Genomic DNA, 17,923 nt, shown 5'->3' with positions numbered 1-17,923 from the left:
AAGACAAGGCATTTAATTGTGTTCTTGAGGTAGATGGAGAAACTGTTTGTGCAAAAATAGGTTACCTTGTTTATGGTAAGATTTTTCACAAGTAAGGTGAGTTTACATATATTCCACCTCACAGTCAAAACACTGGTCTATGTATATAAACTTGTGGCTGTAGAGAGTATGCATGGCAGGTTGTTCCACGTGGATAGTATCTTTCACTGTGTGTGACATTGTTGAAAGCTATTGAATGCATGAAGTAAACAATCACATCTTTCTACTGTAAAAAGCTGCTTATGGAAAGCAGGAGCTTATTAGATGGTGTGAACTGGAGTATTTACTTTAAAAGTATCACATGTAATCTGACTTCAAGAATTTTTCGTGGATTTGTTACTTTTCAGTTGGTTTATCTAGATCGATACCCTACTTTTCCTTTTCGTTAGTGTGACAGACTTCAGTTCTAAACATACTTTTGGCCACAGCAAAACAATAGTTTTATTTGTGGTTCCTCTTCTCTTATGACTGGTGGAAACTGGGTAGTGGGGGGAGCATCTGCTGCTGTTGGAAAGCGTTAATGTTCTAGGTGGACAGCAGTAGGCAGAATGGTGCATGTATTTTCTGTGTGGGTGTGAACGGCAATGTGGGATATGCGGTGGCTGTGGAGGGAAGAAACTGTATGTTGGTCTGTATTTAAACTTGTCCTGACAAACATTTGTTGAAATAAACAGCTTCAGAAACATTTGGGCTAACAATAAATCGGGTCAGACAAAAGAATACCAGCCAACTGACACAGCAGTGCCTTGCCTGACTGTGTGTATTGTGACCAGCCCTGATTTGGCAGGGAGGGTGACTGGCGCTGTCGAGCTTGATGAGCAAACTTTTATTTTGTTTTGCATGGACAGAATCCACAGTTGTAAGGCCATTATTGCTTGCTAATATTTACTGAAGAAAGGTTTCCTGTTGAGAAATACCTAAAATTAGAAAATAGGTGGGTTATGCCATTTTTATATTAAAGACGGAAGAGTGGTTATAAAATGTGGTGACAGAAACCATTGGGAAGTGGAATTCTAATGACAACAGTGTGCTACTGAGAGGTCTTGCCAGCTGCTTTGTTATATTATTCTTGTGCATTAGGTTTGTCAGCTTTGAATATACCCTGTTCCTCTTTCTCGGCTTCTCCAACAGAGTATGCTTTCGTATGATTGCCTTTACATTTTGGAGGAGCTTGTTTTCAGCTAATGTAAATGACAGTTTACGCCCCAATGAAAGAAGATTCGTGGATAGGCTGCTAAGCTCTCTCCAAGCCTTCCCCACCCCTCCCCGGATTTTAAGAACTCTGCCTTTTTTTGTAGTCACCTAAGCAAACAGCCAAACTTACGTGCCCAGAGAGGTCCCTCTGCACTGTAGCATCACTGGCAGTCACAGTCCTCTAGTCCTAACTAGTCTTCTATGGTACTGCAATTTGTGTTGTTAAGCTTGAGAAAGATTTTTATTAACCATATATTATCCATTGGTGGAGCAATTTGCTGCTGGACTTCATGTAGATAAATGAATGCATACAGTGAGATAAGGGACAGAAGAAAAAGTGAAAGTAAATACTGATTTTTATGACTGCTTACGTCAGATTGAATTGCTGCAGGAACTTGTTGGAGACACATTTCTTCATGCATTCTTTTCACTGTAAACAGTATTTGCTTTACTGTTGTTTTGGTCTCTTAGCCAGTTTTGGACTCGGTATTAAAACTGTGTTTCTGTTAATCTGGCATGTTTAGATTGTTTTACTACCTGAGGTTTATAAATCTGTCCTGAACAGGAAATCTCTGTTTTAGTGTCTGTTTGGTGAGTATCAGTCACGGAATGCAGCGTAGTTGTGGTTCCTGATGGCTTCTGCCTCCACCTCTCCCCAAGCACTACTTGTGTCACAGACCTTTTGTCTTCTGGAGGCACAGAAACAATGTCTCCAATACTCTGTAAACAAATAATACAGTGAAAGAATATAAAGAAATCTCAGTTGGGTGTAGCCAGACCTTTGCTTTTGAGAGTACAAATAACTAATCTCATGCTTGAATGCATTATTTTAGTGATAGTGTTCTCCAGGATGGTATGATAAACATCTAATTCAACTCAGCAGTTGTTTTCAAGTTTCCCTTTGAAGCTTACTGCTTCTATTTCAGACTTGAAGAGGTTTGTGTCCCTTAAGGTTTTTCTCTCTCCTTCCCTTCCCACTTATTTTCTTTTTTTCCTCAGCTCTGTTGGTCTGGTAAGATATTATCAAATCTTAACACTAAGGAACTGCATTTTGGGATCAGATAGTCTTTAGTTAGTCTTTTGTATGATGTGGGATGTTTTGAGGTTTTTTTTGCCTTGACCTAACCTGTAAGGAGCCGCAAAAGGCTGTTTTATCCTGTAATGACAAGCGTGTAGTTGTGGGTCACACTGAACTCTGCAGAATAATTCATGCAGTTTGTTATATGCCTGTGATGCGCTCCTTCCTGAGGACGTTCAAACTGAGAGTAATCTGTAGGTTGGTTTGGCTGCTTTCCAGCCTTGTTTCCCCTCCCCTACTTGTTAGGGGTCCAAAAGTCTACCCACCATGTCACCAAAAGGACCTTGTTACGGGGTACGTGCATGGATATTCCTGATAGGATTCCCTATCACATGATTAGGAACTCTTTTCTCTCCAGCCACAAGTGGACATCTGTGCATGAGAGGACAGGGACGCCTTCTCCTTGACTAGGCAAGGGGTGCAGTTCTGGTCAAATGGTGCACTTGTGCAGACCGTCTCTAGTCAGTTGTCCATAATATTCATGCCACTCATGTGAAAACCGCATATATTCTGGTTAGATAGATGGGGAAGGTTTGTGGCATGTGCCTTTCAAATGCCTCCATAAAAGCTTAGCTGTCCCAGTCCTGCCAATATAAATCATTAGTCTCAGTGAAGGATTGTGGAATACCTGTCTGCCTCTGGAGGTTTCGAAGAAGAGATGAGACATATATTTTTCTGTGTTGCCTGTTCCACTTCAGGTTTGTGGGCATCAGTACAGCTCTGCTGTCTTTTGTTTTCCCCATTGCCTTTGCCTGGAGCTGCCCGCTACTCCTAACAGCATTTATTCTTGCATTGATGGAGTACGATTGAGGCTTTGATGGAGTAAAGCCTGAAGGGACCATTAAAATTATCTGGTTTCATTTTGACAGCTATAGAATTTCTCTTAGAAGGTGGCAGTGGCCATGCTGGCTTAGACTAAAGCTGTGTCTAACTCAGTGTCTGAGCTTCAATGACTGCCAAAAGTGAACAGCTAGAGAACAGTAAAAATGGTAAGTTGGAAATATCCTCTGAACACTTTCTCTTTAGGGGAGTTCTTGAGCTGTTGCAGGTTGCATTGTTTGTTTTGGTACAATGCTTTGTAGTTCAGTAGACTTAAGGAGTTGGAGTAGCTGAGTGAAAAGAAATTGTGGAGGCAGGTTCAAAATGCATTAGTGAGTTCACAGAGAGCAGGTCTGCAAGCAGTTACTGCAGTGCATAGGAACAACTGTGGAGCAGCAGTTGTGAGTGCTGGAGGACTGGACTGCAGAAAGCAGCCACTCTTGTCTAGGCATCTAAGCAGCATCGCCCACTGCTGTGTAAGGCGCAGGCTAGCTGGACCCATGGTCTGAGCCACCAAGGCATTTATTGTCTCATTATTAACTCACAGGGAAAATTAGAATAACTTGTCCGGTTTCTCCTTGTTTCCGTGTACATTTCTTGTCAGTGCTGTGTTTTGGCAGGTAATTCCACAGGTCTCTTACGTGAAGAGTCACCCTTTTCTGTTTTGAATCTGGCTCCTGCTTGCTCTGTTTAGTCATGAGATGTGCTATATTTAACTGAAAGACATTGGTAAGCAATTGATTTTACCCGCTATTTTCATGCCTGTGATTTTCTAGTATTCTTTAATATCCCCTATAAGTCATATCTTATCCGAGGTCTCAGCTTCCGCTATTGTTGCTTTCATAGAAACTTCTTCAGGCCTGGATTGCTTTCCCCATTAAGTTGCAAACTCTGAGCAACAGTATGCTTTTAGATAAATGTATGTTTGTCATAAACTACATCTGCTACTAATGTATATGTACTTGATCGTAGCCATATTTTGTACCAGCATCTGGACTTTGTTTTTGCCTTTGCTGTCTTTGAGTCCTCAGTTAAAGACCATTATGTATACATGTAAATGAAGATAAAGCCACAACTATGTTTCTTTAATAAATGGTGTAGAGCTTTCTTAATTTACTGCTGCGTAAGATGCGTTTTCCTAGACTTCTGTGTGTCCTGTTAGGGATAGAGCTTCCTACTCCCCTCCAGCAGGAAAAAACATGCGAAGTGCGGGTGGATGATAGATAAAGCTCTTGCCTTAGTCCACTTCCTGAGTCAAGATTTTTCCTTTGACCATGTATAAGCTAGTCTGAGTTGAAGAATATCTCCTAATATTTGACATCGAAGGGAGATAAAGCCTGAAGAATAGTAGTCCTTGGAAAGCTTGCTTTTGCGCTTGATACAATCACCATGTAATTTGTAGTCCCCCCACCTATTCCCCTGACAGGAGAGGTATATTGTACTGATGTGTTATGTTGATTGATTGATCAACTTTGTTGATTCCTCAGAAAAATTTAGGTACCTCTAGCCTAAATGTGATGTCTTGTGGCCAGAACAAAATGGCTTGGATTTGGAACTGTTCTTTGACTAACACTGGACCAATTTGCACTGTACTGTAATTGTCTGTATTGCCCTGTTTGTTATCGTGGCCACAGACAACACAGAATCGCCATTCCTTTTTGCTCAGTGAGGAAGTGAGTCAGCTTGTATTAGATCCTCTTTTTCTTTTTCATAAGCTAGACTTTCCTGAATTTGAAAGCTTTTTACCACAACTTGCAACGCAGCACTCTAGTGCATGTGAAACTTTTTAATTCTGTGCACCAGCACCTCTTCTGTAACAGAACAGAAGAGCTGGTAGTTTAACCTGTGCCGTGTATGCAACAAGAACTACTTTTTAGAAAATAAGGCAGGGGGCTGGATTTAGGGGCACATAGCAAGAGGCATGTGCTGTAAAAACCATTACCTTATATGTGTGCTTGTTTGAGAATTTTTCTTATTAGGCCTAATTCCACAAAATAATTTAGGTATTCAACTACTTTATCAAGAGTTACATGCTTAATGGCAGACCTTTGTAGACCTAGGCTTATATACTAAAGATGCTTAAGATTTGACTGACACTTCAGTTAAAAGCTAGCCAACATTTGCCAGAAGTCTTTGTTTAATTCTATGGATACACAGAAATTGTGCTGAATTTATATCGGGGAAGAAATATCTAATAAGCAATCCAAATTTGCTTTTGTTGATACTCCTTTTTGAATATATGTAATTATCAAAATGGTGGTTGATGAAATGACATGAAAAAAAAGAAGATGGTTTAATTCAGAAACCTTAGAGTATTGGTGTAGAGTCCCTTTTTTTTTTTTTTTTTAAGTATACTTGCTTGACTTTTGGGGAGAAGTGAGTTTATATGTAAACAGCATACAACACTACAAGTAAACTGTTGGCAAATGCTAGTATAACACTCTTTTTGACAATTTCTTCATTCTAAGCAGGGTTAGCTTCTATATGGCCTAGACCTCAGCGCAGCTGAATACCATCAAAGTGGTTTGTAATGTGACTGGGCATTAATTCACTGTTTTAATATAATTTCTCCTTTTTTTCAGAAAATCAAGATGGCCTGCATCAGGTAGTACACGAGCGCCTGGGGGACTTGCTGCGTGTTTTAAAAGCAGTGATAAATAAACATCAGAGTGTGAACTCAGTTGATATTCTTAGTGCTGCAGGAACAGTTATTGCAAAAGTAAAAGGTAAGGAATTGCTACCTTTCATATTCTTGGAAAATTGTAATTAGTGACTTGATTGACTCTGGCTTGGAGTTATAGATGAGACTCTATTTATACAGATGAAACAGGGTTTTTTTTTTTTATGAGTAATACCTTAATACTTTAAAAATACCCTCGATAAGTGAAAATATTAAATAGCTCATTCTCCTGTTGATGTAATAAAATTCTGCTTATAGGAAGCTAGCTGCAAACCTACACCAAATTCCAAAAGCACAAGCCTTTGATCTTGAGTTTTTCTTCACCTGTGTATTGCAGAATGATATCACAGAATAACAAACCTTGCTTTTATCCACTTAGAGATTTGCCAGAAATCTTTGCTCAATTTTATGAATTTGCAGGGATGGTGTTGTATGAAGAAATATCTAAATGAGCAATCCAAATCTGAATGGCCTAATGCTTAGTTAGAAATTCCGTAAAAAGAACATAAGCATGGTAAAGATGTCAACAGCAACCAAAAAAAGGCTTGCAGGTATCTGTATTAGTGCATTCTATTGCTGGCCTTTGCTGCTGCAGTTCTCTGCGTGTGACATGAATGCAAACAGTGAAGCACGCAGTTGCTCCAGCCCCGTTAACCATAGCTGTTTCTTCTCTGTGTAGCCTTTGACTGCAGCTCTCCGAACTCTGGATAAATCCAGTATGTTACTGTGAAACCAGTACAGTTTCTTCCATGTGGCATGTAGAATGCTTTGAGTAGGGTTAAATCTCCACTTCTTGCCTATGTCAAATCCTGTGGAACATCTTCCTTCAGAGACACGTAATTTAGTTTTTCTCCTTTTTCTAGGATTTTTCACCTTGTTTCCTAATTATCTTAGTATGTCTGAACATACACTGCTGATTCAGTAAAGTAGGAATATCAGTTAAAATGCTAATATGTTTAGCTGCCGGATTCCTGTATCTTGGATTCTTCCAAGCTTCTTATGGATTATTCTTATTGATATATAGTTTTGCTAGTTTGATCTTGGCAGGTACTAGCGGCCCACTTTGCATTTTCTTCTTGCTACGTGTAGAGTTTCCTATAGATTTGTCCCTGGTTTTTGATATGATCATAGGATTATAACTCTGCAACTTCTGAACTTGCTTTAGATAATTGTACGTAGCAGTAAAAATGCAGAGGGAATCCCTGAGAGATTGCTGTTTGTCTTGTTGATCTTGGGAAGAGTTAAGTACACATGTATAAGGGTAATCAGATGTTTACACATGAGAACAAGGTAAATGTTTAGTGAATGTAATTCTACATACACCTTAGCAAGTTGTTTCCATTCTTAACTGCTGTGGTGAGATTGCTGTGCATCTTCCACTCCCTGCTAATTTCGGTGGACGCAGGATAATGTTCAACTGCTCTTTCTTTAAGAAACATTGAGGAGAACTGACTTAAGGTATGCAAGTAAATCAAATTACATCAACCTTTGCTAAATGATGTTTCCAAAACCTATTGCAGTAATGTCTGTCCTCTCTGGACTATGTAGTTTATCAAGGTTGTTCTTGACATGCAGTGGCCCAAATTGTTCACTGTCTGTATTGTCCAAGTATACCATTACAGAGTAAATCAGTAGAATTACTTTCCTTGTCTCACATGGTAACATTGTTGATTGATTCCATAATTAGGTTGGCCTTTTTGTCAATTTTTGTGTTCAATTTAAAGTCCATGATAGGTTCAAGGTCACTTTCTGTACTTCTAGTGCTGAACCAGTTTTCCAGATCTAGGTTTATGTATTCTTCCTCCTACCCTTCTACTTCTGAAGTGGAGAATTAAGCACTTTCTTGAATTAGACAATCCGTTCCTCCAGAGTACTTGCAGCCTTCCAAATTTGATGCCATACATATTTTTTTTTTCTCTTCTTGGTGCACACTGTTGCATCATACAGTTTCAACAGCACTGAACCCTGAGCAGATGCATTGGTGTTTCATACATTTTCTTGCATGCATCTGTTTCTGCCTGGTTTGATGAGTAGCTGTTCTTTGAATAGTTATTTCGGGATTCGTTCATTTCTCTTGATAATGAGCAGAAGAAATAACTTTAGTACTAAGCCATTTTTAGTAATACAGATATTCACAAATACTTTTTAGGGCCCCCCCACCCCCTCAACAGATTTTAGTTCATATAATTAATATGTTTGCACTTGAAATAAATGAACTACTAACATTTGGATTGTAGAGTTCACTCACTGTTGAGTATGTGAGGAGCTACAGTCATGGAGGGATTGCATTATTTTCTGTATGGAAAGAAAACCTGGTTTTAGGAAAGCACTGTGCATATTGTACAATTACAGAATTTGAAAGTAACTCCACTCTTTATTGTTGTAAGAATGCCACTTGAAACAAAAGCAGTGCAGTCATGTCTTCCAGTTTTCTGTCAAATGTGTTCAAGTGGGTCAAGTTGTAAGACCTTACTTTAGGTACATCTGGAAATTCTTTGTTCAGCCATAGGTCACTCGAACTATCTTAAATATGATCTTGTATGATGAGACATCTCTCAAAGAAAAAACGCATGAAAGGAGTTGATTTCGTTATGGTAACAGTCTTTGTCCTTGAGCTGGAACTGAGCTCAAGTTTTGACTTTTTTCCCCCACTTGGTTACGTTACCCTGTGAAGCATTTTCTCATTGGCAATGGTTTGACACTACTGAAAATCTAGTTTTAGGACTCCTGCTACAGGATCCAAAGTACAGCGATGGTATGGTGTGCACTGCTGATCTGATACAACTGTGTTCTCCCAGCTTGAATAAATAGATAAAAAATGCTTTCTAATTGAGTAAAAGATTCAGCAGCATGCAATTGCTGTTCATAGCATTCTCACTAATTTCTTACTGAGTTATTCACCCGTCTCATAAGCAGCATACATTCTGGACCTAGAACACAGAGGCTGGTGTAGACTCTTTGGTTGTTCTTTGGCTAAAGCAAACAAACTTGCTCAGTGGCAAATCGTCCCTGCCCTCCAGCGCTGTGTGACCTGTCCTCACGGGGTGCCCAAGTTCATTGCAAGGAAAGGGAACTCTGGATCACACTAAAGAAGGTGGTCGTGGTCAGTCCTGCCTCAATGTTTGTAACCTTTGGTGCAAACAAGTACTTTGTTATGAAGGCTTTAATAATGCCTATCAGTGTTTGCTCAGCCACATGCTGTATTCCTCACCTGTCTGGAGATGGAAACAGGGAGTTACAGGGCTTCAGTTCTTTCAGACTTGTACTTTGGTCCTACTTCTCTGAGAGCAGCAAAATCATTGCTGTATGCAAATAGCCTTCCTTCCCCCAGCATAACCTGTGGTAAATGTGAAGGCAGTTTGTCTTTAGCACCTGTTTGGTTTTTACAGCTGGTTTTTGTGTGAGGATCATACTTCTCTGTGTTTGTATTCAAACTGAAGTGTATGACTGCTGGGGCTGAGGAAGCTGAAGTAAAAACACAGCATGTTGTGGTGAATTGTAAGCATATCATCAGACCTCAAGTTTGCTTACAACGGCCTCTCAGTAACACGTGTTCACAGGTTTTCTGCTGTGGTTATTGCACTAGAAGTAATGTAACTTTTGAATAAACAGGAAGCTACAAGAATGCAAAGAGCTGGAAGGACAGAACCAGTATCCTTTTTCCTCTCTCTTCCCAGGCTGTATTAATGTGACATTTATGGAAGAAGTTCATCTGACTCATCTGTTTCTTGTCATTGGAGGACAGAACTATAAAAAGATGTGGAAGCACTCTGTATCTGTAGTCAGATCTATGATTAGGAAGAAGATTAACCCGGCACAGAAAATTTCTGATGTTTATTTAGGAGAGGATGAAATAGAAACAAGTTGGGATTCACGTGTGATATTTTCTTTTTTCCCCTCCTTCAGAAATAGAAGCATAACTGGTGTGGGTTCTAAGACGACCTTGTTGAATCTTTGCATAATGCCTGGTTTTCAAATCTAGTTTGCATTTGGAACTTCATATAGGGGCAAATGGTTATTTTAACAAATGGCTGCCTTTGCTCTTAATGAAATCAGTTACAGTAAGTTTGAAACCAGTGACTGTCAGTGGCTCTGGCTTGTGAAGTATTCTTGCAAGTATGACAAGGTGCACTGTGATTTAAACATAACGTCCAGTGCAAACAGACCACCCCCTTTAAACTACTGCAAGTGGGAATATTTTGAATGCTAGCAAAAGTTAGAGTGCTTGTGCCCCTCCTTCAAGCCTCTCGGCTATTTCTCAGGTCCTTCGGTTGGAATTAAATGAATGTGCTTGACTGAAGGAAAAACTAACTATAGCACGTTGTCTTAATCTTGTTACAGAGAATTATGTTTGGCAGAACAGATGTCAGACTTTTACCATTTTTAGACTGAGGATGCAGGAAAACATAGGGTGAAAAGTCACCTTGATTTCTCTGGTTGTATCTTGGACATGGCATGGTTCACCAGGTCTCTTTGCTTGGACTCTGCTACTTGAGTGCTTACTTGAGTGCTTCATGAAGAGTGTCATTTAAATGACACCTCACTTGATCTGGGAGAATTGAGACTTACTGAAGCATCTTGCCTGGAACCTGTTTAGACTCCTGTTTCTGGAAGTCACTTCCCAGTCTGGCACACCATCATACTCACAGTTATTATTTTCACACTCAGTGTCTTTAAATAGTTGATGGCCCCAGAGTACATGGTTCTCCTGATCCCATGTTGATTTCAAGTTTGTACTGTTCTTTTGCTCTGAATTGCATCCTTGACTTAACTGAATCACTAGAATGAACGCAGATTCCTGGTAAAGCTGAAAATTGCACTTGTCTTGTAGAAATTCCCTTTTAGGTATGTTTTTTTCCTAATAGTTCTGTATCAAAGTTAAGTATTTCTAGCAAGGTGAAGTGACTTTCATTTTTTGGTGTATGTGATGTAAATCCAGAGCAAAATTTGTTATGGAGGCAGTAGGAAACAGTTCCTCAAGCTGGTCTTGTTGGCATCCAGCTAAAGTCAGGGAGGCTGCCAAGCTTGGTCATAAGTAAAGGCTGGTGAAATTATATGGCACAGAGAATGATAAGTAGAGCAGTGGGGCCTGGACAGCCTGCTGATCCTCTCTAGCTGTGAGATCCCGAGAATACTGTTCTTCTGCCTCTTTCCAGTCTGCATACTACTGATCTTTACTCAGGTTCCTCCCCCCATTTTTTTTTTTTAACACATTTTTAAAGATGAGAGGTAATAACAAGAAGTATTACAAGTCTTTGTGTTGGAAGAGGATTTTGGTCTTCGTTGATTTTGTTGTTTGTTTGCTTGAGTGGTGGTGTTGGTTTTGAAATAGTTATGAAAGGTTCTTGAAAGCATTGTTGGGAGTTTGAGGACAGAAAATTGGTTGCAAAGGTATTCAGTTCCAACAAGTCAGTCACTTAAAAGTCATCTAGTAAAGTATAGATTGAAGCTGTATTCCTGTCTGAGGAGATAGATGGTGGTGCTACCGTATCTATTAGATATGAGAAAATTGACCTGCAAAGAGTAAATTCTGAAAGTTGGTGTAGTTCAGATGTGTCCAGGCTCTGCAGACAGCTGACAAAGGTAGCTTTGCTGCTGCCAGTCCTGTGCATGTCTGTGGACAGGGAGGCAGGAAGGAAGCAAACTGCTGTGGGCTCTGGCATGGCCGTGTCCCCTGGGTTTCGCTGACTTGATCTGACTGGAAGGGGACAAAAGCATTGCAGAAGCTTGTGGTCACTGTGAGCTGTCTAAGCATCGTCTTTTAAAGGCCCTGGTTGCACTTTGGTCTTGGCAGCTGACAGCCGCCTCTTCATAGTTTCAGCGACACTGCTCAGCTGTCCTCAGGTGCTGCTTCAGCTTCTGAGATTCTGGCTTCCAGAGCTTCCATGGCTGTTGGTGGTTCTCCAGCCTGTTTTGTGCTTGATTGGGAAAGCTTTTGATGGCATGACCGAGGAGCTGAAACTTTGCAGTGTGTTGCAGGATTTTGATGAGTTTGCCAAACCCACCTTAATTTGAAGACAGCTTTGCTAGGTTTGGAAATACAGATCCACTTTAATGCAAGCTAAGCTTGCATTTCAGGTACTGGATTCTGGATTTTAATGTTTTGTTATCATACGATTTTTTTAAAGTTCATTATGTGCCATCTGAAGTCTTACTTAAAAGTGTTGTTAAGTTGTGTACTTGCTTTGAAATCTGTGGAGCTATAGATAGATAGTTGTCATTTCCAGACATGGAAAGATTACTATAGTTCATTGTTGTCAGTAGCTATTGTGTGCAGTCAGGATGTCCTGGGGAAAGAGCGTGCATGGTTTAAAGTTGATGTTAAGTACATCGGCATTCCAGTGGTAGTAAGCTAGGAGAAAGCTGCTTGTATTGCATTGAATTACCAAGAGCTTGGACTAATCTTTTTTGGGAGAAGTGGTAATTCTGAAAAATTTGAGATTGGTTATTCCATTTGTGATGGATCCTGAAAAGAAAGGATTTTTCTGGTATGTAACGTGTAAAGCTTAACAAAACTCTTCCTGGAACAGGAAGGCAGAGTGAAACAGATGGCATTTCTTTAGGGAGAGGCTATCTACATTAATATCTCATTAGCAAAGTGAAAGAAATGCTCTTTCTCTGAAGAAACTGCAGCTAATGGATATAGGAATATTTCAGGGGTAAGTACTTTGAATGTATAGAGTGTTTTTATTGGTTCCTTTTAATTTTGAAACAATTTGTGTTTCATGCCGGCATTCAAATGATTTTTCCACTCATTAGTGGCTGATAATCAATAGATCTCATAATAACTGTTGTTGCTTAATGATTTGGAATGCAAAGTTTAGCTTTACAAGCAGCGTTATCTCTGGAAAGTTGAGGTTTTCAACTAACTTGAATTTAAAAAAAAATAAAGAAATCCAGTTCTATTTACTAACTTGTTAAAAAAAAATTATCATCTGTGGAGCTTTATTGAGTCTCATTTCAAACAAAGGTGCCAGAAGCATTTTTTAAAATGTAATTATGAAGTGTAGAAGAATGAAAAGGTAGAAGAAGCTTTAATTTAGCAGTGAACTGTTGCAACAGACACAGTTAATATTTTTGTAATACGTGGTGATTTTTTTTTCCTGTAGGCTCATTACAACACATTCCTCCAGCTCTACAAGTAATTGTGAAAATAACCGATGAGAAGAATACGCGTTTTCTGTAGTAGCTTTGTGTAGAAATGGTTGTTATAAAAATGTTGATCAGGCCTGTTGTCTTGCTGTGTAAAAAGGAATGGATTCAACTGTGTTAATTTACTGGTTAAAAACTTTTCCTTTCACAAAGGAAGTCTAATGGGGGAGCAGATTACTGTACTTTCTTTGTTTGTTACCCATTAGTGTTTTAGGCACCTGGCAGGAAGTTTGAATACTTTTTAAGATTGAAGTCTGTTACTTTAATTTGCTAAGAAAATGTGTATAGAATGGGCAACGTTTTAACATGATTTAATTTTTGCTACTTCTGTAAGTCATTGCGGTGTATTATTTCCATATTTGTACTTGAAATGTAAGGAGGATACATTTAACATTTTCACAGTTAGTGCAAAAAGCAATAAGGGTGGATAGCTGTATGTGTGTTATTGCAATATCTCTGAAACAGATGAGCGTAAGTGTAACTTGGGCATCTAGATAATTAAGAATATTGCATTGCTTAAAAAAATGAAACTTCTTAAAAATAAATACTAATGTGAACTTGTCACTTCTCACAGTGTAAAACTGGGAAAACTTTCATCCAGAGGACTCTGCTTTGGCTCAAAGAGTGTGCACGAGTTTTCTGTGAAAAATTTCCCAGTCACCAATGATTAAGGAGTTACGTTGGAAACAGACAAAAATGGTTGTGCTTTTTGCCTTCTCCCTCCTCCCCCTTGTCCAGTATTTGCTAATAGAAACTTTGGATGAATCATTCTTCTTGTCTCGTTATTCCAGTTTGTCATGGAAGCATGGTAAAGGCTCAGTGTTGAGTGGGGAAATACTTGTCTTGCTCACCAGTTTAACCCATCTAGTTTGTCCACGAGCACTCCTTTTCCAATTTCGTAGCAATGATAGCTGTGCTGAGTTTCTTCCCCGCTTTTAACAGGCAAAAGTGAGGGGCTTTTGCCAGACTATGGAGCTAATAACTAAAGGGGTTTGCAGTGGACACTACCTTTTGATAGCTCTCTGTTTGTCTGTACTCAAGCCAGAAATCCTGTATTCTGGATACGTACACAGGATCGCATACAGTTGGGGGCGGGCGGCACCCCCATAAACTACAGCTCCTGTTCTGAATTCTGAAATTTCTACCCAGAAAAGAAGCAGTTTTACAAATATTTGACTGAATTTGTGAGCTGCATTGTGGTGTTGCTGCTGTTGTGTGATTTGACTCTTGCTGGTAAATGACTGTTTTTCTCTTCCCCTCACATTACCGTCATGTTCCCACACAAAGCTGCCTCTGAAGTGGGAAGATGTAGGAAGTGAGAGAGTAATCTGATTTCATTGTGGGAAGCATCTGGGCTGTGTTCTTTAGTATTTACTTTCTTACGAATCTTTAAAACTGTTTTTTCAGTTGTTCAGAAAAGCATAATGTTGCATGTTCTGTAGGAGACTTTGTGTATAAAATTTGTCTTTAGGCCTAGTAAATTTGCTTGATTGACCCCACCTCTCACCCTTTGGTTTCCATTTTTTTCCGAAGCGGTGAACTTCAAAGGAGTTAACGAAGAAAACAAGAGAGAACTCTTCAGTGAAATATTTTCTTCCATTGAAGCATTGGCATTCACCTTTGGAAACGTGTAAGTTGGAATCCAGAAGGAGTTTTTTAAAGAGCTCAGTGGAGCTGAATGAAATTAAGACTAAACAACAACAACAACAACCTTAGTTTTCCTTTGGACAAAGATTAGCTGATAATCTAACTTAAATTAACTACATCCAGAACAATTATACTGCTTTGTTTGGGTGTTTGGGTTGTTTTTTTTTCTTAACAAGGAAAATTATGATGGTATAGAAACTGCGGGTAGCAGAAGACTACTTTTAAAAATTGTTTGCAGAACGTTTAAAACATATTAGAAACACTATCTGAATTTTTGTTCTCAGTGATCTGAAGTAATGAAGTAACACAGTTCTCTGTTTTTCTGGCAGTGTTTCAGACTTCCTTATGGGAGATGTAGACAATGGCTCGTCATTGGGACTTCCTGTGTCTCGGAGAAGTCAGGTAGGCTAAGCGCGTTCTCTTGGAGTGTGGGATGATACCTTTTGAAGGAGATTTTGATTTCCACTAACACTGTGTATCATGGGTCTGGGACACTCAGAGTCTTCTAAGTGTTAAAACAGAATTAAACCCATGAAAAAAAATGCATTCAAGGTTTTGGATACTTGAATGTATTCTTAGTTCTAAATGCCAGTGATGACTCAATGGGGCTAGCGCTCAAATATGTAAATGATAACCTGCTGTAATTGTATTTGAAATTTTTGAATTGGTTAAGTGAAAAGAACTGAATACCTAAAAGTAAGATACTTAAATGATTTGCCTGCTGGAGTAGTTAGAATACACCTGTTAGACCTAGAAACTAAAGGTTTAATGACCTCTTTTTGGCTTTTAAAGATGAATATTCATTACAAAATAACCTTTTCTTCTTCCAGAGCCCAGTTTGTGCCGTAGCTGTTTCAACAACAATTCAATAAGAGAACTGAAATAGCACTGTCAACTTATAGGTAGTCAAAGAAAAACATTAGCTTTTTAAACTCCCCTTTAAAAACTTGGAAGGTGAGGTTAAAAAAAACGCTCAGTACCAAATTCTGTTCTGAATTTTTGTGTATGTAGAAGCAGACTTTCAAGTAAATCAAGTCAAAAGTTGCATACAAGGAAGATGCAATTGATAATTGGTGTTTATGACAAGCCAAGTTGTAGCAAGATTGAAAATTCTAGATTGTGGAGTGTTTTTTAAAGGCTACGTTGAAATGTACTTAAGGCTTAGCATTCCTTCACGCAAGCGTGATGACAGTAATGCTGCGCAGCTACAGCTCAGAAGTATTTTTAAATTTTCACTATGTTTTGACAACACACATTTAAGAAACATGGATGATCACAGAAATTCTACTATTGTAGCTGCTACAAAACTCATCGTCGCAAACAACATGGAGAGGAAAGAGGCTACTTGGATGACTGGTTCCAGCAGACTTAGAATCAGGGGATTAGGTTGCTGATAAAAAACATGAAATAAAAGAGCACAGAAGCCAGCATCTCATGTAACTTGAATGAGATGATTTGAACAAGTACTGTTTCAGCTAATTGGTTCACCAGCAGAAGGAAGGTGCTGAATTTGCAAACTTTTTAATCTCGTAGTGGTTTTGCAATGCAAAAATGCGTTCCTGTGGAACAAGATGGTCACACATATTGTATTGTGAATTGAATGCTTGGCTAGAAGATCATTCTTCTGAATGTGGGGGTGGGGAAAGACCAAGGGGAAATCAGAATGTAGCAAAATGAAGAAGGTATTCTATTCTAGGTGTTCCAGAAGTCACCAGCTTATATTTAAAAGCGCTTTGTTTGTAGTGTCACTTGGTTTTTCTAATGTGGAAGGGATCAGTTACAAATTTTGGAGCACGTAGGATAATATGGGTCAATTTCTTGGAAATCTGTCTTAAATTTAAGTGTATTTTCATTCAGGCAAATAAACACACATTTAACAGATGAAGCATTTGACTCTGATTTGCAATTCAGAGAGCAGTTTGGAGGCCAACTAGGAGTCAAGTGTTAGGAGGAGTTAAATGCAAAAGATTTAAGTAGCTGTATTAACTTTTAATTCCTGTAGATATGTACATTCAGTAATTGAACATAGCAGCTAGCTGTATCTTAAAAAGTTTAGAGTGTAACATTTTGGTAGAATTTAACATGTAAACACTTTGAGGGTTAATTAAAGAGAGATTTTAATCTCCTGTTAAGGACCTCCCTAACTAAGCTGTTGAGGATTGCTCTAAGGTTGGGAGGGGGCTGATCTTGCGTCTCTTGACTGCAGGGGAGTCTACATTCTTCACTTCAGGCATTCAACTTGGAAGCTTAAGTTAAATGATATATATACCCCCCTCTCAGCAAATGTAATTGTCCTCATTTTAACCCTTGTAGTACAACTAGAAGTACAAGGTGGAAGCAAACATATTTCTTAATTAAAAACAGAAGAGTTTTAGAATGCATTGGAAGAGCCAAGACAGGCACGTCTGACTTTTCATTACTCAACAAGCTATTTGAATGCTTTTCAATGCTATGTAGATCTGAGCATAATAAAGGAGAAGGATAAAATTTTCAACATGCATGCAGAGATTTGCCTCCATCAGAGTAAGAGTTCTTGGGGAATGGAGCAAAAAAGGCAGAAGAGACTGGTTAAAGTTGAGAAGTGATATCTGTCTAGAAGTCAGGCTTTTTTTTATTATTTTTGCTAGGCTTGCTGGGATGAGTAATTGGATGTTAGAGGGGGCAAGCTGTCCAATGGGTCAAACTCTTATAGTACGTTGTAGGACATAAGCAAAAGTAGCTGTCCATGTGCTTGCTCTTAAAACGTGGTATTGCATATTTGCAGTGGGGTGAATGTTGTGGATGGATGAATGAGCATTGATTAGCTGACCTAACTAGACTGTGTGCCTGAATTAGTGGAAAGGAATGAACAATTCTCAGGACTGAAATGACTTAGATTGTATAGAATGGGAAATAATTTTTAGGACCAGAACTTGAGTGCTTCCAGAGTTAATATAAAGTACGGGTTTTCTTCCTCTCTTATTTGTTCTTCCCTAACAACTGTATGCCACTTTAAAATCTACTTGAAGACAGTGATACTTTATACCCAAAGCAGAACTAAATCTAGGAATGTTCAGGCTTTCTGTGCAACGGAATATTGATCCATCTCTAAATTTAGATTATTTTTTTTTTTACCATTTGGTTGATAGCTTTGGATGGATTTCCCACCTGTTCTGAAAAAGACCTTCCATTTTACTGACACTCTTTTTTATTAGACAGCAATTGTACTAGTATTCCACTTTTAGGAATGGAGCTGTTCTTTAGACTGTAGTTTGATTCTGTTCAATGTAATTGATGATTAATACCTTGCATGTTTTGGTATATGGAAAATCTGC

The 17,923-nt window shown here is 38.9% G+C and overlaps 1 protein-coding gene across 5 annotated transcripts in view; it reads left to right on the top strand.

Moving 5' to 3' along the window:
* The window catches only part of ARHGAP29 (Rho GTPase activating protein 29), a 53,440-nt gene that overhangs the window by 19,064 nt on the left and 16,453 nt on the right, over positions 1-17,923 (top strand). For 4 of the 5 annotated variants that reach the window (XM_075424953.1, XM_075424954.1, XM_075424955.1 and 1 more), the window contains exons 3-5: positions 5,713-5,856; positions 14,496-14,592; positions 14,939-15,011. In XM_075424953.1, the coding sequence (XP_075281068.1) occupies positions 5,713-5,856; positions 14,496-14,592; positions 14,939-15,011 (314 nt within the window). Of the gene's footprint in view, positions 1-5,712; positions 5,857-12,387; positions 12,470-14,495; positions 14,593-14,938; positions 15,012-17,923 lie in introns of those variants that run through there. The other variant, XM_075424956.1, reaches the window with a different exon arrangement.

The sequence above is a fragment of the Opisthocomus hoazin genome, chromosome 6, assembly GCF_030867145.1.
Source record: "Opisthocomus hoazin isolate bOpiHoa1 chromosome 6, bOpiHoa1.hap1, whole genome shotgun sequence".
NCBI lineage: Eukaryota > Metazoa > Chordata > Aves > Opisthocomiformes > Opisthocomidae > Opisthocomus > Opisthocomus hoazin.
This window is presented reverse-complemented; position numbering and strand designations above follow the sequence as displayed.